The sequence below is a fragment of the Lytechinus variegatus genome, chromosome 6, assembly GCF_018143015.1.
Source record: "Lytechinus variegatus isolate NC3 chromosome 6, Lvar_3.0, whole genome shotgun sequence".
NCBI classification, from domain to species: domain Eukaryota; kingdom Metazoa; phylum Echinodermata; class Echinoidea; order Temnopleuroida; family Toxopneustidae; genus Lytechinus; species Lytechinus variegatus.
In genome coordinates this window covers 37,889,114-37,911,156 of record NC_054745.1, presented here as the reverse complement: position 1 = coordinate 37,911,156, position 22,043 = coordinate 37,889,114, and the positions used below count along the sequence as shown (strand labels likewise).

The 22,043-nt window shown below is 36.4% G+C and overlaps 1 protein-coding gene and 1 non-coding gene across 2 annotated transcripts; both read left to right on the top strand.

Moving 5' to 3' along the window:
- Nucleotides 1–1,452: 1,452 nt before the first annotated feature.
- On the top strand, nt 1,453–21,922 carry LOC121417434 (cleavage and polyadenylation specificity factor subunit 3-like). The gene is made up of 17 exons (XM_041611148.1): nt 1,453–1,607; nt 4,036–4,099; nt 5,900–5,997; nt 6,716–6,844; nt 7,536–7,713; nt 8,634–8,723; nt 10,485–10,635; nt 11,766–11,893; nt 14,484–14,690; nt 15,097–15,243; nt 15,759–15,911; nt 16,722–16,830; nt 17,385–17,584; nt 18,057–18,144; nt 18,699–18,862; nt 20,375–20,512; nt 20,752–21,922. Exons 1-16 carry the CDS (start codon nt 1,537–1,539, stop codon nt 20,468–20,470), a joined length of 2,073 nt encoding a protein of 690 aa, XP_041467082.1. The 5' UTR covers nt 1,453–1,536; the 3' UTR covers nt 20,471–20,512; nt 20,752–21,922.
- On the top strand, nt 8,371–8,444 carry TRNAM-CAU. Its single transcript has one exon. It is a non-coding gene; the product is annotated as a tRNA-Met (tRNA).
- Nucleotides 21,923–22,043: the final 121 nt, after the last annotated feature.

Below are 22,043 nucleotides of genomic sequence, written 5' to 3'. Positions count from 1 at the left end.
CTTTTTTATTTACAAATTGATATTTTTTACTTTTCTTGAAAGTGCTCTGTAAAGTGTCAATTTTATGGTTTAATATATTATCAGCTCATGCTGTGCGGTCGCATTATTTGACTTACCGATTTCCTATTGTCTTTGTATTCCATTGAGTTCTCAAAATATCCCGGGAGGGGGGGGGCACTTCCATTGAGGAGTCGATACCATACCCAACCGTGAGGTCTCGAAAAGCACCCTAAACACGTATATTCCATATACCGAAAATGTACCCCTTAACAAGTATTGGTGTGCAAAACCCTACCCTTAACAAGTATTGGAAACAAAACGATACTCTTGGCAAGTATTCCCTGAAATGAACCCCTAAACATGTACAGCCATACTAAGGTCACGGGTCCTTCGGTCGTTGGTTTTACCTTTACTCATCATTTAGTTTAGCACGACCCCACCTTCCACAACTCGCGCAAGTCGGCCTCTTAGTGTTGGGGCAAAAGGGACATCCTTTATAAATTATTTGAATTTTGTTTTATCATCCCTACAAATTTGACCCTAAGCACGTAGCTTTCCTAGCGAAATATACACCCTTTTTCATTATTTTTTGTGTTTTTGACACCCTTAGTGCGTAACGTGCCCTATCTTGAAAAAAAAAATCCTTTTACGTGTTCATAATTTCAGTTTATAAAGAGCATAGGACAATGTAGAAGTGGGGGAAGTGTTAATGGAATTGGGTTTAGTTACATAATTTCCTGTGAAAGATATACAACAACATTTTCGACAACCTCTCCCTGCTGCTGCTGCTGCTTCTTCTTCTTCTTCTTTGATTGGTTGGCAACCAATCAAGACTGACTATTTTTGCCACAGCTTTTGTTTATTTTCAATAGCTTTTTATAATTTTTCTTTTCTTTTTTTTTTATTTTCTATTTTTTCCCTTTTCTCTCTCTTTTTCCCCTTTTTTCCCTTTCTTATTATTGCTGCTGGCCTGCTCGCAGCTCTAGTGTTTCCACTTAAAAAGGAAATAACCCGAATTCCGGCCGGGAAATCCAAATACGTTTTCCAGGTAATTTCCGGGAAATGAAAAAATTCCAGGAAATTCCGGGAAATCCGAAAATTACAATGAAACAACAATTAAATAGATCTCTATAGCAACTATGAATATTCATGTTATATTTACATGATTTTAACCTCCATACTGTACGTTGCTCAAAAATTTTCGCTCGCGCTCCGCGCTCGCATTTCTTAATGTTGTTCCTATTTTTAAAGAGGGCGGACAAAAAAAGCTAAGTTCCCTGATTTTTGCCACCTGGAACAAATTTACACTCGTTGTATCATTGCCCGATTTTCGTTAAAAATCAAACTTGAAAATTCCAGGAAATATTTATGAATTTCAGGAAATTTGGAATCCAATTTCGGGAAATTTATTTTGGAGCTGTGGAAACACTGCGCAGCTCGCTGATTACAGAGGGCGATATTTTCTTAATGATCGCGCGTGTGGAGTAGCTGCCGGGGTCGTTGAAATTTTATGGAAATCGCTTATAATTTGAAGCAATGGCTGCCAAAAGAAAGCCAGATGCGCAGATCCCAGAGGAGGAAAGTGACCGTTTGATTGTCCGACCATTGTAAGTATTTATTTTATTTATTGATTTTCCTCTTTGGCTATATTTTTCCCCTCTATTTTATATGTCCCACCTATTCACTTTGGCGTTAGCTAAAACCTGCTTGCTATTAAAACGCAATTCATTCAGTATTGTGTTGTGGTTCGTGGTGCTGGGGGTGGTGTTTCAAAAGGCAAGCTTTTACCTGATTGCAAAGAAAGCATACATGTAGATGCCTGTTAAAAGCAACCAGCGTACCAAAGGCTTAATTTAAAGGGGCATTCCAGATCCAGGCTGAAGTGAAAAATGCCGTTTTGAAGGACAATTTATATCTTACACCTTTTTATAAGATGGCTAAATAATTTGCAGCTTGCTGATTGGTCAAAGCGTACCACGTGATCATTCGCGAAAAGTGTCTATCCCTGCACGCCCGTGCGACTTTCGCGCACCCAAATTGTCTAACCCACGGTAAGTGCAATTTCAAAATTTTTGATATTTGATTTAGATCTATTTCATTATTTCTTTCTCATATAAGGTGCTTAAAATTGCGATCGAAATTACTTAGCCATCTTATAAAAGGGCGCATTTTACCCGTCGTTTTTCAGCGATATGCAGTGCACTCGAGGTTTCTTCTTCGCATGCACACTCCACACTCGCCTCCGGCTCGTGTGGAGTGCGCATGCTCAGAAGAAACCTCTCGTGCACTGCATATTCGCTAAACAACTCCGCGGAATGCGTTATTCCTATAATACCGCATCTACTGGAAAAATACAGTTGTGTCTGCAGTCAAGTAGCGTTTCATAATTTTATAATTATAGATAAAAAATTAAAATTTAACAAATAATGAAATTTGATATGATTACATGATTACAAATGATTATTATGATTATTATTTATAATAAAGTTTCAATTTATTCAAGTTGATGTTTCTTTTGGTCTCTTGAAAAGCAAGTCTAGCCTAAATATGGAAAATTCTCTCCCATTGTAAGGCTTTACTGCAGATCACTCATTCAATGAACAAGGTTATAATATAACCTTGTTCTCAGTTATTTCTCCATGTGTGGCAAAATAAGAGTGGCAATGTTTGGCTAATTTTCTCTTTTTTTGGGGGGCAAATGCTTGATGTTTTTACACTGACAGTTTCCATTACACCTATTATTCATACAAATTGGCTCTTATTTAAATTTGATACTTTAAATCATTTTTTTCTTAATTAAAAATAGAGATCAAAAAATGAAAATTTTCTTGCCATATTACTTTCCACCAATAGAGGGCGTACACAAAAATATGCCCAAAATTCAAGTTTTTGAGCGCTCTGGTGAATACAAAAATTATTCCCAAGTTACTATTGAAAAATAAATTGCAACTGTACGGAAATTAGTAATTTTGGTCACAAAAGTGATATTTTAATGACTTTTTAAAGTGTGTGCTCTGGACAACATTGGCATACCATAGTCCTACCTGTAGATTCCCCACAGGCAAGGTGGTAGCAGTGAACAAGTGCTGCAGATCAGGTCTTATAAAATTAAACTGTTTCTGAAATCAGCCATCTAAATTCTAATAAGACATCTATTAAAGTAGGTATGTTGCAAAAAATAATCTCAGAAATAAGGTGTTTTCTTCTTGGCCTCATTTAGAGCTCATCAAGACCTTTAATTAAAACCTCATTTAAATCTCAATTGCCCCAGAAATAAGAAAGTTATTGCAGTTTTAAGGTTGTATAAATCGCCTATTCAATTCTTATGTAGGGTCTATTTCTTTGTTTTTTAAGCCAAAAGTTGTGATCTTAATTGGGACCAAGGTGCACTAATAGAAAACAGCAATGCGCATGCATTTGCATATGGAAATGCCCAACAACACTCCCAAAAATACCAGACGCCGCCGAAACAGGGACATAAAAAACACACTTAGCGTCAGTAGATTTCATTCAAATTTCACAATATAGTTTAAATGTTGCTCTATCGGAATGAATACCTTGAGTGGGATGATACTTGTAAATGTGAATAGCAAGAGGTTGAAAGCAAGGCCAAAGTTCCAGCAGCACACAGAGTCACAAGATCACTGAGTAAGATTTTTTTTCAAGTCCAGACAGCTGCCATAAACATTCAACTACGTAAACACAATGATGCCATGGGGAATAACCTTTCCTTGCACATGCAAAAACTATAGAAAGCAATGCCCCAACAGTTGCCCTGCAATTCTAGCCAGCACACTCAATGCCTTATTCAGAATGCTCCTAGAGGGCGCTTTTGCTACTTACCTAATTAAAGACTTCCATTATAAATCATGAATCCACTGCTGATTAAGTTAATACAGGACAGCACATCTGACTTGTTGAATATTATAAATGATGAATATGATTCACGGTAGTCTAAATTCACCAACTATATTTTCTTTATAACTTGAATAGAAACATGATGTGAATGAGAAATAATTGTTTTCCTTCGAACAGGGGTGCTGGACAAGAGGTCGGGAGGTCATGCATAATGCTCGAATTCAAGGGAAAGAAAATTATGGTAAGTTCATAGAAATTATGGGGAAATTTTTCCAAGATGTAGGGAGACCGGGGTTAGTTGGAACATGGGGTAAGTTGAAACATTGTAATTTTTCTTTAATTCCTGTGAAATAATTTTATGCAATACTGCCCTCAATTTATTGCATTAATAATTCAACACTTGTATTATTAATAGCAATAAATTTAGGGCAGTATTGCATAAAATTATTTTACAGGCTTTAAAGAAAATTACAATGTTTCAACTTACCCCATGTTCCAACTAACCCCGGTCTCCCCTAGTGTATTTAAAGTTGGTTCTAGAAAGGAAAAGAAAAAAAAAATCCTATATATTGTAAGAGGTTTGAAAGAATGTTATCAACCATAAAGTGATATTATATTTCATAAATATTAAAGGAGAAATTCACCCTGAAGAAAACTTTGTTGCAAAAATAGCAGAAAAAATAGTAAAAAAATATTAATGAAGGTTTGAGGAAAATCCGTTATAGAGTAAGAAAGTTATTAGAGTTCAAAGTTTTGCATTTGTGACGTCATTAACGAGCAGCTGCCCCATGTGTTATGTAATATAAAATGCATGAATTTCAAATTTTGCATGGTTCCTGATGACTTAATTTTCTTTTCTATTCATGATCGGGTGTGAAATGATTTGTCTATTGATGAAAGGTACAGCGAAAACCATTATAAATTTTCTGAGAAAATGACATTTCATTGATTTTTTACCATTTGCTATGTAGGAATGCTGCTCGCACATGACGTCACAAATCAAATAATTGAAATTCTAATAACTTTTTAATTATTTGATGATTTTTTCTCAAACCTTCGGCAATATTTTTTATTATTTTTTTCTGCTATTTTTACAATAAAGTTTTTGTCAGGGTGAACTTCCCCTTTAAGCTTTAAAGCCAGAGAAATTTCCACTGATTGATTTTATATACAGGTAATGATAAAAAAGAAGAGTAGGCTTTTTAAAATCCCTTTAAGCACACTCAGACACACAAATTATGCACATCATCAATTATAAACCGATTGCGGTCTGTCCCTGATGAACTTTCCAAAGTTCGATGTGAAATCATGGTAAACATATTACGTGTTTGGGTGATTTTGCTTTATGAATAAAGGCAGAAATATTTATATGCATGCATGCATGCCCTATTTTCACAATGTTAAAGTACAATGTGACCTACATGTAAGTTGCAAGGGAAGGTTCTCATTTTAATACTTATCTATATATTAAATTGGTTTTTCGAAAAAGTCAAAATTCGAAACTTAGCTTGTCTGTAGGAGTTTTTCTTCATCTTCATACTGAACATTTGTAGTCGTAAAGTTGAATAGGAAGCAAGATTCAATTAAGTGTTACTTTGTCACAAATTTTTGCGGATTGCTTGGGAGTTTCATTGAAATTTCACATTGTGCACATCTGGTGCTGGAGTGAACACAAACTTCAAATGTTGTTAGCTCCTTATTGTCTGAGCTCTCACTATACTTTCTCTGCGTTCAAATCAAGTATTTGAGTGAGGTATTGTTGATAAATTTTGAAAAAATCATATATAATTTTAAAGCTTAGTATGTGCTTGTTTAAACTCAGTAAAAATCTGAAAAATTCATTTGGGTCTCTTATTGTTGATTTTGAGGTGGCTGGTTACAAACGATATTTAAGAGCAAAACGTTTGTGTTATTTAATGTAGCAACAGTGTTTCAGTTTTAACAGCTAGATTTGACTTATATAGGCGAGAACATTTCTAGGCATGCATACCCTGTTTTCACAGAGTTAAAGTGCAATTGAATCATCATGTTTGTTTTGTAGCTTGACTGTGGAATCCACCCCGGTCGTGATGGCATGGACTCTCTACCTTACTTTGATCTCATTGACCCTGAAGAGATAGACCTACTTCTTGTTAGCCAGTAAGTATTTTTTTCCTTAAATTATCCTCTTATTCTTACTAGAGGTAGGTATTCACATTTATTCACAATAATGTGAACATATATATGTTTATAAAAAGCCCCCCCAATAAACAATTCAATAATGCAATATATATAGTTTATATACAGGCCTTGTCATATGTCATGGTGGTCAATGCATGGATATACCCAGTGTAGTATGTACAGTAACGGTACATTGTATACTGTATAGCCCTTATGGATAATTAACATCTTTTTATTTAATAAGATATATTTCACAAATATCCGTAAAATCCATAGTAGAGGAATAAATGCAATATAGCTCTATGAAGCTGCTTGCTTTTGTTGACCTTGTACCATCTAATATCCAAGAACTCCAGGACGATAAGACCTACATTTGGCTGAAAAAAGGCTATAAAAATTGAGAAATTTAGGTATAATTACCTTTTAACTCTACCTTACATGTACTTTGATCTTATCGACCCTGAAGAGATAGACCTTCTTATTAGCCAGTAAGTAATGAACCACATGTATACATTATATGTGAGAAGAATTACGGTTGAACATGTATATGTAAGGTGAGGTCCTCCAAGTCTGCACAGTTCTCCTTGCATGCGCATACCCGTATCTCAAGAGTTCAATAGGAACTCTAGCAATTTTCTGTATTATAATCTATATTGAAATATCTTAGTTAATCAATTTCATATTTATTTTTATCCAGCTTTCACTTAGATCACTGTGGAGGTCTGCCGTATTTTCTAAAGAACACTCAGTTTCGTGGACGAGTTTTTATGACCCATGCAAGCAAAGCTATTTACAGATGGAATCTCTCGGATTATGTCAAAGTCAGGCAAGTACTAAAATTGTATTGATGTTTGGGGAACAATTCATGGCGCTCTTTTGAGATGTCTACCATGTTGTAACACTTCTACTACTACTCCTTTTTCTGACGTGTTTAATGATGATGATGATGTTCATCCTTCGCTTGTGAAGATGACCACAACTTCAAAAGTTTCTGTGGGTTTAAAGATGTCTGAATAAACCAATCTTCACCTAAAGAAGTATGCTGCAGTGTAGGCAACCAAAAGGCGGCAGTGGGGCAGGCACAGCAATGGTGTTTGCTCTGTCTTTTCGACACTGGCGTTTTTTATTTCCTGAGAAAGTTTTTAAAATCAAGGCTAAATACCACCATATTAACATCTAATTCTGGTACATTGAAATAGACTTTTCACTTATCTTTGTGCAATAATCAAATCTTAGCTGAAAACCGGATATTCTGATAATCAATAACACAAAAAAAACTTGTGGAACAGTGTATTGATATTGCTTCGGAAAAATACCTGACATTTGATGGAATCCCACGTTTATTTTGCTAATTTCTCAGTAATTATGCATTTTCTTCCAGAGCTATTCGGCATATATTTTGTATTTAAACATTCCAACACTTTGGTGGTAATTTCATTGGATTATGTTCGAACTCATTTTGAGATAATTACCACAACCGGTATTTACCTTTGATTGTACCATGTCTATTTATACAGTAACCTGTCAGCAGAGCGTATGCTGTACACCGACGCAGACCTCCAGACGAGCATGGACCGGATCGAAACAGTTAATTTCCACCAGGAAGTCGATCTAAATGGGATACGTTTCTCATGTTTCCATGCCGGTCATGTCCTGGGGGCCTGTATGTTCCTGATAGAGATTGCTGGTGTCAAGGTATCATCAGCTATTATTTTTTTTCAAATAGGAAAGCATTGATATTTGTTCTAGTGTTATTTGACCACCTGGTTTTTTTTTCAAGTTGGCAACATATTTGTTCGTCATTTTATTTGATCAGCTTTCTTTCAAGTTGGCAACATTAAATTCTTTTGTAGTGTGATATGATCAGCTTTTTTTTCAAATTGGCAACATTTATTTATTTGCAGTGTTAGTTTGGTCTAATTTTATTCTTTGAAAAATCATCGGTATCATTGATTTTTTTTTTAGTTTTATTTGATCAGGCTTTTTTGTTTAAATTGGCAATGTTAACATTTGCACTGTTATTTGATCAACTGCTATTATTTTCCATAACAGCAGCATTAAAATTGTTCTTTAATTGCTGCATTTTCTTCTTGAATGATAGCCAGTATCTTTACAGGTATAATTTTCAATTTGTCATGTAAAAAGAGTGATTTTGACATTTAAAAAAATATTTTCATCAAATTTAGAGAATTCCTTGATTTTGAAATGATGAAAATCCTTTCCCTTAATTATGAAAGATATTGAGGCATTTAATTGGTCCGGGTAGGCGTACATTTCTTTTTTCCTTTGTTTCTCTTTAAATGTACTTTGCATGAATTTTATGGTAATGTGATTTATGTGATTTGATTTATGGTGATGGTGGCTCAGTGGTAGAGCGCCCGCCTCATGAACGGGAGGTCATGGGTTCAATTCCCGACCAATGCACATCAAAGACTTATGAAAATGGGACTTTCTGCCTTCTTGCTAGTTGCTCAGCAGCTTAGTTTGGAGAGGGGTAATAATAACATGTTTATATGCAGGGCCCGCTGGTAGAGTAGTTTACTAATGGAAGTGGCTACCCTGGGTTAATAAAACATTATTATTCATTATTATTATTAATTGTATTCTTCTCCCAGATACTGTATACAGGTGATTTCTCACGCCAAGAGGACCGGCATCTGATGCAGGCCGAGTTGCCCAATATCAAACCAGATATTCTCATTACAGTGAGTGCTATTATTCCTTTCATTGTTATCATCCTTTTCAGAATTATTGTCAGTATCAGCACTATAATCCCCATCATCATCACCATAATCATCACCATCATCAAAACCATCATCATCACCACCATCATCATCATCATCATCATCATCACCATCATCACCATCATCGTCATCATCACCATCATTATCACCATCACCATCATCTTCTCCATCATCTTCACCATCATCATTAAAAGCATCTCTATAATCCTCATTATTCTTGACATTGCAGTTGTGATTGTGATCAACAAATGATCATCATTATCACCCTCATAACTATCACCATTGTCATCCTCATCATCAAATCATTACCGTTATATAAGTATTAATAGCATCATGATCATCATCACCACCATCATCATCATGATCATTTTTCATCATCATTATTATCGTCATCATCATCATCAACATTATCATCTTCATCATTATCGTCATCAGTGTCTTTCTCATCATCGTCATCATTAATATCTTCATCTCTATCATCATCACCGTCATCACCATCATTATCGTCAAGATCATCGTCACCATCATCATCATCAAAACCATCATCATCACCACCACCATCATCATCATCACCATCATCATCATCACCATCACCTTCTCCATCATCTTCACCATCATCATTAAAAGCATCTCTATAATCCTCATTCTTGACATTGCGGTTGTGATTGTGATCAACAAATGATCATCATTATCACCCTCATAACTATCACCATTGTCATCCTCATCAAATCATTACCGTTATGTAAGTATTAATATTATCATCATGATCATCATCACCACCATCATCATCATGATCATTTTTCATCATCATCATTATTATCGTCATCATCAACATTATCATCTTCATCATTATCGTCATCAGTATCTTTCTCATCATCGTCATCATTAATATCTTCATCTCTATCATCATCATCACCGTCATCATCACCATCATTATCATCAAGATCATCGTCATCATCGTCACCATCATCATCACCATTATGATCATCATTATCATCAAGATCATCGTCATCACCATCATCATCATCATCACGACCACCATCATCATCAGGACCATCATCATCACCACCACCATCATCACCATCATCTTCTCCATCATCTTCACCATCATCATTAAAAGTATCTCTATAATCCTCATTATTCTTGACATTGCAGTTGTGATTGTGATCAACAAATGATCATCATTATCACCCTCATAACTATCACCATTGTCATCCTCATCATCAACTCATTACCGTTATGTAAGTATTATATTAGCATCATGATCATCATCACCACCATCATGATCATGATCATGATCATTTTTCATCATCATCATTATCGTCATCATCAACATCATCATCGTCATCATCATCGTCATCATTTATCGTCATCAGTGTCTTTCTCATCATCGTCATCATCATCAACATCTTCATCATCACCGTCATTATCATCACCATCTTTATCATCAAGACCATCGTCATCATTTTCACCATCTTCATCACCATTATCGTCATCACCATCATCACCAAGGTCATCGTCATCATCACCATTATCATCACCATCATCACCACCATCATCACCATCATTACCATCATCATCATCACCATTCTCACCATCATCATCAACATCACCATCTTCATCATCTTCATCATCATCATCATTTTCTTCACTATCATCCCCATAACACAAGTACGCCATGATTTTTTCGTCAATGAGGATTTTTACTTTCCTTCTTTTCAGGAATCCACCTACGGCACTCACATACATGAGAAACGGGAAGACCGAGAGGCCCGATTCACAAGCACGGTTCACGACATAGTCAACAGAGGAGGGCGCTGTTTAATACCCGTCTTTGCCCTGGGGCGAGCACAGGAGCTTCTTCTGATTCTTGGTAAGGTCTGAACACTGCTGTGAGAAATTAAACGACTCTTCTGATTGGTTGATCAAGGCCTAAACACAACTCTTGAGAAATGAAAAAAACTCTTTTGATTGGTTGATCAGGTTTTGGGTCTTTTGAAATCACTGTTGCTTTTAAAGAGTTGCATTTGAACATAACTCTGGGAAATAGAACAATTAAATTTGGTTGATAATCAAGTTTCTTTTTTAATGACTTGCTTTTTGGAGATTCATGTTTTAAGAAATTTCAAGAAATAAAGCCTTGCTCTTGATTGGTTAATCAAATTGCGTTTCTTTTTTCAGGACTATTTTTTGGCAGAATTGTATTTGAACACAAATCTGACCATTCATCCTCATCCGTGAAAGTACAGTCCACCGGGTTGGTGTATCGTCATACTTACGCATTAATCTATAGATTAAATCTATAGAAGAACAGTTTTTCTATAGGACACAGTCTTGGAGTTACTGTTATTTCATTTAGGACTTAAAGTATACCCCTTTGGATAAAAACAAAAAATCCGTCAGATCATTTGAAAATGAAAAAAGTTGTAAATGATTTTTCACCTATATCGTCCAAAGATGGTTATCAGGAACTATTTTGAGGGTAATCCGTTTTTGTAAGGAGGCCCAGAGCTTTTATTTTGTATTGATTTTGCTATTTTGCTACATTGTGTTTTGCGCACTGTCCTAGCAAAATTTTCTGTATAAGTGTTTTCTTTTTGAGCCAAATTATCTCTGCAAAGCCGCTCATCAGTCATACTACATAAAGCAATAAACCATTTTATCATACTACATAAAGCAATAACCCATTCTATCTCAAAACTATATTGTAGATGAGTATTGATGCAACCACTGTGAACTTCATGATACCAGTCTGTTATTTTATTCCTGTTTGAGTGGTGATCTGTTCTCTGTGTTTTGTTGTGTAGATGAGTATTGGTCCAACCACTGTGAACTTCATGATATACCAGTCTGTTATTTTATTCCTGTTTGAGTGGTGACCTGTTCTCTGTGTTTTGTTGTGTAGATGAGTATTGACCCAACCACTGTGAACTTCATGATATACCAGTCTGTTATTTTATTCCTGTTTGAGTGGTGACCTGTTCTCTGTGTTTTGTTGTGTAGATGAGTATTGGTCAAATCACCCTGAGCTGCATGATATACCAATCTACTATGCCTCATCTCTGGCTAAGAAGTGCATGGCCGTCTACCAAACATATATAGATGCTATGAATGAGAAGATACGAAGACAGGTAAGGTCATTACGTCAAACTTCCCTTTGAAACAATACCGCAGTTCAGATTGCGAACTGCGGTGTTGTACCCCATTTGGATCTCCTAAAACTTATTTCCAAGCCCTTATCAACCGCGCTTGGCCAAGTAATCCAGGGGTAATCCCCGCTGTCTCAATTTCACCACCACAGGCCAGTATATGAGCATTGAGCAAAGGACGAAAAGATAAACAACAGCTGCGCTATTACGTAAGACTTCTCTGCCTGTAGTAGGACCTTCGGAATGAAATTATTGTATTCCATATTTAATCACGTTTTCAAAGGCATATTGTATTCAGTAACCCAATGTTAGTCCATTTTCAATTTCGAACGAAGAAAATCGACCTCGGAATAAGGAAAGTAAGCGAATAAAAATGACGGCCTGCTTACAGGGACCGCACTCAGCGCTGCACATGCATCCCATTGTGTGTGGCCCTCTGCTGTGACTGTATATGGTGGGCTGTTGTTTCATCTTTGGACCAATGTCAAGAAACAGGTGTTTTGATACTTAAATTGCTTTCTTGAGGCAGTTACGGCTGGAGAAGAGAATTGATGAGAAGGGGAACTGGGGTATAGTGTTCTCAAATGGTAGTTCTTCGTCATGTTTGTCCCGCCCAAAAAAGTCTCGGTGGGTTTTTCGTAAAGCTGTTTGTAAGTTTTATTTTATTTTATTTATTTCTGCATTTGCATCAGTATCAGAATTACAGAATACATGCAATATTTACAAAGGTGCATGTAATACATGATTATAACAAAATCAAATCAAATCAAACTTACAGCTTTATGAAATAAAACATTTGAATTGACAACTGATTAGGTGCATTACTTATTTATTGCTGCAACTTATTTCATCATAATGGAGAAACATCATTTACACCTGTATGAACAAATTAAACATTTATGATTTCATGCAATAAGGTATGAAAAAAGAAAGTGGGGATGTGACATTATCAGCCCACTAATGAATATTTTGATTTTATTTTATTTTATTTATTTCTGCATTCACATCAGTATCAGAATTACAGAATACATATATACAATATTGACAAAGGTAATACATGATTATAACAAAATAATAATAGTCGCATAGTATAGATATTGTAAATATTAACAAAAAAGATGTGTTATATATTTTGTTAAAACAAGATTATAAAGTTACTAATGACTTTACCCACAACTGGTGATCCTTTCTTGTGGTCAATGATGTCCATATACACAGTTGAGGCCAGAAGTTGACATCCACCCAGGAAATTCAAAGAAAAGTTGACACTTGCCAAACATTGTACTGTATCTTATAAAATAATTGTGCTATTATGACAAATTCCATATCAAACAAATGGGTATGTCATGCCCCTTCATCAATTGCTTTGTCACCAGGAGCTGTAATATATTTAGGTGTCAATTTTTCCCCAAAAATCTTCATATTTTATACAAATAAAAAAAAGACTTGACAAAACTTTTCGTATTACACTTTTTTGTTCAGTGGTGACATATCATGATAGAAAATGTAATATGAATAAAAGATTTGGCATTTATAACTTTCTATGAAACAATGTTTGAAAATACATGTATTATAACAAACAATAAAATTCATTTGGCATGAACATTACTTTTTTTCTTCAAAGAAAATTCCACCTGAAATGTACTTTAATCCCAACAGCATCCCTATCATGTTAAAGAGCTTAATACTCTCACTGAATTCCATGGGTGTATGTAAACTTTTGGCCTCGACTGTAATTGATTTAGGTCCTAAGAACATGTTCCAGTCTGGGGTAAAGTTGTGCATCATTTCTGAAACACCCACCGGGATGCTTAAACTTTATCCTTCACATGCATGGCGGTACAGATAACAGAGAGAAGAGTTATGGTTCACGTGTGAACCCAAGTCTAATCTACCTATCGTTTGTCTCAACCTTCCTACGCCCTTGCTCCGAGTAGATAAATTTCATTTGATTTACTCTCCTATTAAGGACTTTTCCTTATCTCACATACAAAAAAAATCCTCACATTTCTCATCTCCCTCTATCCGGCCTTTATAATTTTTTTTTATTTTCATTTTTGTTTCATCTCTCATTAACTTCTGTTTGTTCCACTATCCAGCAGTCTTTCTCAGGACTAGCTATGTGGTGAACCGTAAAGCCCATCACAAGACTGCATTATTCAACCATGATGCAATTTTTTAGCAATTCACATATTCCATTTAATATGGAAGTTTAAAGAAGTACAATCATTTTAAGAGGAATTCAATGTAATGCTAGGAATGCTCCTTTGCTGCAAGCCTTGTGGTAAGACTTCAGTTGAAATCAGCTTCATGTCACAGCCGATCATGTCATTACAATTTGGAATTCAATTATATTTTGTTCCTTCAGGGAGGCTGAAAATAGACCAGAATTTCAGTTTAAGTATTTTAACCACTATTTGGATAATTGATGTTTTAATTTCATAGGTCGGAATGTTCATATCAATCGTTCATACAATTTTTTTTGTGAAAATTTAATCATATCAGATTGTGTGGTGTACGCAGGGCTTAAGCTGTTTCTTGTGTCTATTTTTTATTGTCTTTTCCATTTCAGATCAATGTTAGCAATCCATTTGTATTCAAGCACATTTCAAACCTACGTGGGATGGACCACTTTGATGACGTCGGGCCGTCTGTTGTCATGGCGAGCCCTGGTATGATGCAGTCTGGCCTGTCGAGGGAGCTGTTCGAGAACTGGTGCACGGACCGGCGTAACGGTCTCATTATCGCTGGTTACAGTGTGGAAGGCACTATGGCAAAGGTACTATGAACTAGATGATGGTGACGATGATGATGACGATGATGATGATGATGAAGATGATGATGAAGATGATGATGACGATGATGATGATGATGACGATGATGATGATGATGACGATGATGACGATGAAGATGACGAAGATGATGATGAAGATGACGATGAAGATGACGATGATGATGATGATGACGATGATGATGATGATGAAGATGATGACGATGATGATGATGATGACGATGATGGTGGCGATGACGATGGTGGTGTAGGTGATGATTGTGATGATGTTAATGATTATCGCATCATATCCTTTTTAAAATTAAGTGCAATATTCTCTTGTTTTACCATTTATTCATGTAGCATATGATTCATATTGCAAAGTGGATGTAATTTTCTCTTGTTCTATATATAGCATGTGATGTCATCGCCCGAGGAGATCCAGACTCTTAGCGGTCAGAAGGTTCCACTGAAGATGTCCGTTGACTACATCTCATTCTCTGCTCACGCTGATTATGAACAGACATCAGAGTTCATCAGAGCTCTTAAACCTCCTCAGATTGTAAGTAATAATTGGCAATAATTGTGGTGATAGTATGTGTATAAATGAGGGGTGGAGATAAGGAGAAGATGTTGGAGAAGAAGGAGGAGGATTAAAGGAGGAGGAAGAGAGAAGAGGGGGATGAGGTGGAAGAAGATAAAGAAGGAGGAGGGAGGGGGAGGAGGAAGGAAGGAGGAAGAAGCTTAGCAAGGATTGGTCCACAAAGTTTGTGAATATTCTGATATCAGAAGTAGTGATCAGCAAACAGGCATAGGGATTGTTCTAAATAATAGCTTGAATTACAGATTAGTCAGATGTAGGTAATAGTAATATTGACTGGCTCTTCTATCAGGAAACATCAAATATATTGCCCTTAAATGAACCAAATTGCCCTCGTCTAAAAGACTCGGCCCAAAATGATTCTGTTGCGGGCGACATATTTGATGTTCCCCTCAAGGCCAGTCAATATTATGTAATTATTTTCTTCACTGTGGTCTACAATCTTGTGACTTTCCCTTCTCTCTCAACATTTGTAGGTTTTGGTCCATGGTGAAGCGAATGAAATGAGTAGATTGAAAGCTGCGATTCTGAGGGAATACGAGGACGACGACGAGTATAACATCCAGGTTCATAACCCTCGCACTACCCAAGCTGTTGAGCTCTACTTCAGGGGAGAGAAAATGGCAAAGGTATCGATGATAAAGAGTGGTTGATGGTGGTGATGATGGGAATGTTGATGAGGATGATGGTAATGATACTGATGATGGTCGTTAGGATGATGGTGATGATGAAGATGATGATGATGATGATGAAGATGATGATGATGATGATGATGATGATGATGATGATGATGATGATGATGATGATGAAGATGATGATGATGAAGATGAAGATGATGATGATGATGATGATGATGATGAAGATGAAGATGATGATGATGAAGATGATGATGATGATGATGATGGTTGTTAGGATGATGGTGATGATGAAGATGATGATGATGATGAAGATGAAGATGATGATGATGAAGATGATGATGATGATGATGATGATGGTCGTTAGGATGATGGTGATGATGAAGATGATGATGATGATGATGATGAAGATGATGATGATGATGATGATGATGAAGATGATGATGATGATGATGATGGTGATGATGATGATGATGATGATAATGAAGATGAAGGTGATGATGACGACAATGATGATGATGAAAGTGATGAAGATGAGGATCATGATCTTGATAATGATGGTGACGATGATGGTGATGATGATGGTTTTGATTTTGATGATGATGATGATATTTACAAGGACAATTGCAAATAGCGATTAGGTGTGTAAAAGTGCCTTAGATGAAAATTACAATATATTTAGGCTGACAAGATGGATTCTTCTTTTTAAGCAAGGTTTGCTAAGAACTTCAGATATGCATAAAAATAAAAGTGAAGAAATATATTTCATCAGTACATATTTCTTTGAATATGATCCTCTTTCAGGTGATGGGTAGCCTCGCAGCTCAGCGCCCAAGGCACAATAGCAAGATATCGGGGATCCTTGTCAAGAGAAACTTTAACTATCACATCATGGCCCCATCAGACTTATCAGGTAATTAGTCCAGTTCATACTTATTTGGTCTGCTTCCCAGATAGTCTTTCTGTATGGTATAAACCCATTTGGTCTATATAAACTCTAATTGCCATTATGGCACCGTCCGACTTATCAGGTAAGTAGTTCAGTTTCGTTATGGAGCGTTGTGGCCCAGTGGGTTAGTCTTCTGACTTTGAAACAGAGGGTCCTGGGTTCAAATCCCAGCCATGGTGTAGTTTCCTTCAGCAAGAAATGTTTCCACATTGTGCTGCACTCAACCCAGGTGAGGTGAATGGGTACCCGGCAGGATTAATTCCTTGAATGCATGAGCACTGAAAAGCAGCTGGAGCTAAAGCCGGGGTAATAATAATAACGACGAGCCTCGGAATAGAATATTTCTAAATAGATGGCGCTATATATTATGCCTGTTATTATTATTACTTTGTCTGCTATAGGGGCTAAACCCATTTGGTCTGCACTGCAAACAGTCTAATTTTGTACAATGCCGAGTCGATTTAATATCCACTTTGTCTCTCTTACTAAGCCCTTCTTTCTGTAATTCTTATTTTCAGAATACACGGATCTAGCTGTTAGCAATGTTACCCAACGCCAGAGCATCGCCTACCATGCCCCGCTCTCTCTTCTCACGCACTACCTCACCCAGTTGTCGACCGACCTGGAATATACGGAGCTCAACGACAAGCCCGCTCTCCGTATCTTCGGTGAAATCAACATTGTCCATGACCCAGCTGCCAGGATTATAACATTAGAGGTGAGTCATTCCTCCCTTTTCCTGTTTATTTCCAATTCGTCCAGTTGCCAACTCATCTGCTATCATTTGGTCTACCATCAGTTTGTCCACTATCCACATGGTCTTCTTGTCATTCCGTCCAACCACCATTTCGTCTAATAACCATTTAGTCCATATACTATTTGGTCTAATTGGACTATTGTTAATTGTGCAAAATTGATAATAATGAAATGGATATTAGACCAACTGGTTATGAGACGAAATGGCCATATACAAAATAGTGATTGGACCAAATGGCTGATCTGTCATCATTAAAGAGAAAAGGAATGATTACAACACAGATAATACATACAATCGCACAAAAAATGCTATGGGTTACTTGTTGAGTAGATTTCCATTTTAAGGAATAATGAAATTATATCTGAATGTTGAATGGGGGTTACCTAATTGCGGAATGAGATCATTAATGCTGTATGGATTGTTTGTGTTCCAGTGGGTAGCCAATGCTGAGAATGACATGTACGCTGATGCTGTCATGACGGTCGTAGTGAGGGTTGCTTCCGATCCAGACGCTCAAAAATGTAAGTATCTCCTTATATTTATTCATTCAATGGTTTAATAGTTATACAAATAATGAATATTTATGAGTGCGATGGATGGAATACATAATATGAAAGATGAAATGATTCGTTCAGTAAGGCATAGCCGAGTTGAAGGAATCACTCATTTCATCTTTCACCGAATGAAGCCTGGGAGGCTACCCCCCCCTTGAGATTTTGGCTGTTGATTGCACGATCACGCAGAAAATTGGCACGAGATTGTCTAGGACACAATCTACAAAATTGTATAGTGATTTATTTCATGCAAATTGTTATATATGATTATGCTAATTTATACATAATCAGTATGCAATTTTTTTTTTTTTTTTTAATGAACTTTGTCGGGTTAAGACTAAGAGGTTAGCCTATAGAAAAGTTATGTGCCAAAGCAATATTGATTCATCCATACAAGCTTTCAAATTTCAGAAGCCATTCTTCATCCTTTGTAACTAGTACCAACTGGAATCTTGTCCCATTCTGTCAAGTATTAATTTGCAAATCCACACTCCTTTAAACTTGTAACGTTCTTCTTGCAGTCAAGCAGTTACCAGCCAAAAACGATAGCCAGGTATTCAGCGAACGTCTCATGGTCCTACTGAGGGATATGTTCGGCCAGAGTACTGTTACAAACTTCCCTGACAGTGATGATCTGCTGGTCTGTATGGACGGCAAAGAAGCACAAGTCAACATCGAATCACTGGTGAGAATATCATCCTTGAAATTTATACATTTGTCAATTAATGATAAATACCAGTTCTTGTTACAGTTTTAAAATGAGTTCAAACAGAGTCCAATGAAATAACCACCAAAGTGTTTGTATGTATAAATGAAAAATATGTGCCGAATGGCTCTTGGAAAAAAAAAGTGTAATTGCAGAGAAATGAGCAAAATAAGCATGGGATTCCAAAAAATGTTGGGTATTTTTCCAATAATAATACACTGTCCCACATATGCCTTTTTGTGTTAGTGATCATCAGAATTATTGGTTTTCTGCTAAGATTTCATGATTTCACAAAGACAAGTATATCTCAATGTACCAGATGTAGATCTGTCATTATATTGTGTGGCATTTAATCTTGATTTTATAGACTTTGTCATGAAATATTTGCTTGTTGTAAGCTACTTTCCATTACCTTTACATGCACAATGTTATGAAAGAAATTGAGCATTCACTGTTTCCTAGACATCACTGGGCTCCAAATCATCTTTTATGGAAATTTGTGGACCATTTATGAAGGTCGTGGGAATCTCATAATTCAGTAGTTTATTACTGACCTTGTACTGTCTGGTTCCTAAACCAGTTATAGACCAAGTGGTGTTTGGTCAAGGAGAAGGAAATTAGCCAAAATAGTATTTGGGCTATATGGTAATTAGATTAAGTGGATAGTAGATCAACTGGTTTTAGACTAATAAGGATAAGAGCTTATGGAATGAGACCAAACAGAAAGTGTGCAAAGTGGTCATAGACCTGGGCCCCGTCTAACAAAGAGTTGTGATTGATCCAATCAATCGTAACTCTATAGAAATCCATCAGTGCCATAATTTTTTCTACAGAAAATAATGAATGCATGCGTATCCATCAAAGCTAGGAAATATAAAAAAAGCATTTTATTTGTTGGCTTTCAATAGTTGCGTTTGATCGGATAAATCGCAAATCTTTGTAAGATGGGGCCCCAGCGATCGCAACTCTTTGACGAAGTGTTACGATTGATCCGATCAACCACAACTATGGAAAGCCAGCACCATCAACATCTAAAATGCAAATTTTTTCAAATATTTTCTAGATATGATGTATATTCATACATTCATCATTATCTTGACAATTCGACGTGCTTCCTCTTTGTGTAGAAAAGGACATTGTACAAACTTTCCGTAGGGAAAATTATGACAATGATGCAGAGCTGCCAAGTAGTACGTAATTTCAGTATTTAGTACTGAAAAAATGAGAAGAATACTATTGGTTTCATGCAAAATACTGATTTCTCAAGTTTCAGTTTTATGTGTTATCCTATGGTATTTCTTTGAAAATACTGATTTCCTTGCCAAAATACTAATTTTCAGCTTTAAAAATACTGAAATGTTCTTCTTTAGGTTTGCAGCTCTGATGATGGCTTTACATATATTTGAGGTTGATTGGATCGATTGCCACCCTTTGTAAAGATCGGCCCCAGATGGCAGTTCACTGTTCTATATCCCTTATTCTTTCTTCCAGGAGGTGAAGTCTGAGGATAAGCAACTGAAGTCCATGGTCACAACTGCTATGAAAAGATTGCATGAAGCGATTGACCCTGTTGCTATCGTCAGCTAGAAGATGGCAACTACAAAAGCTGTTATAGATCTAGGGACCAAAATTGATGGGTTTTTTTTACTGCAGAGTGTTAATAACTAGTGGTCAAACACTCGGAGCATTAAATGGACGACTGATCACTGGACATCAGGGATGTACTCGGTCGGCTTGAAGGCTACATTTGGCTGGTCTTGGGATGAATCATATGTGCAGTCTATGGGAGAAGTTCTCCTACTCCTTCATGACTTGGAGGTACCAGCCTCGACTCCCATCAGTGGTGGGTATTACTAGCAGCAGCTCATAATCTTCATATTACCTCCCATGGAGGGAAGTGATAATTTAGAACACTGTGGACCAAGAATCATGGTGATGATTGCTCAGAAGAGAATTCAGGGACCTATCGACCATGCTGATATCAATTCTTATCAGCACAAATCGTCAAGATTTCTGACAAGGAAGGCTGTAATAAGCATCAATATCAAAAAGCTTGATGTTGCGGTTCCATATTTGCTCCAGTGACGATTGCTCTGCTGCAAATTCCATACGTTATTGGAATGACCAACTTCAAGCCTGGATTGAAAACTAGACCTTATTCTAAACCTGATCCTAAACCTGTCATAAAATCCTATTGCAACCCTAACCCTTCATCTGAACAAAATAAAACTCTGAGCAATTGTCGCAGGAGAAAAGGTTGTGTCACCGGATGGTACACCATAAGGTCAAAGAACTGATTTCAAGCTTCATGCTATTGGCCGATATGAAATGAGGAGGTTATATGAAACATTTAACTTTGATGCTATCAGCACCTGGAAGGTCATCGAGGTTGAACTGCTTCAAAGACCACTTCTGCTGCTCTTACCCTTTCTGAGTTTGGAGGAAAGAGTATGAATATTTGACCATTTTGAGCTGTTGTTTCAAAATTATATTATTTTTTTAGATGTTACCACACATTCCTTTGGAAATGAGTTTGGGAGGTCTGAAAAAGGCATGAAAACTCACCTACTGTCAGTAATGTCCATTGTCTTGTTATGAGCTACTGAAAATCCTTGTATCTGATTGACTGAGAGCAAATCAGTGCAAACAAGCAACCAAATCTTTATGAAATGCCTCCCTGAACTGAAGCATATTTAATAAAAATTACCACTATGTCCTGAAAGAGAATTTCCTGTTCTTTTACAAGGTTTTTGTTCTAATGGGAAGTCATAAAGGCATTATTTTACAAAATTAGAATTTGAAGGGTAAAGTTTTGCAACCTGGAACCCCCACACCGTCGTAGGAGAGAAGTAACTTTAAGGAAAGTTGACTTGTGATGTGTCACACGTAAGAAATACTTCAAAATGGTCACATTGTTCATGAAATTCTGCAAATTCATAAATTTTCAGATAATGACTGTTGTAAAAACCTCTGTATTGTACAAGTACTCTAAACAGATGTAAATATATTTTTGTTCTTATTATTAAATGAGTATGAAAAGCAAGTTTTTATTGCTTCATCGTCTCAGTATTTTTTTTTCATTCATACCCTCATTTACCTGCATTGTTCTTAAAACAATGTCCATTATCTGCATATTAACCTGTATTATAATGCATCATAA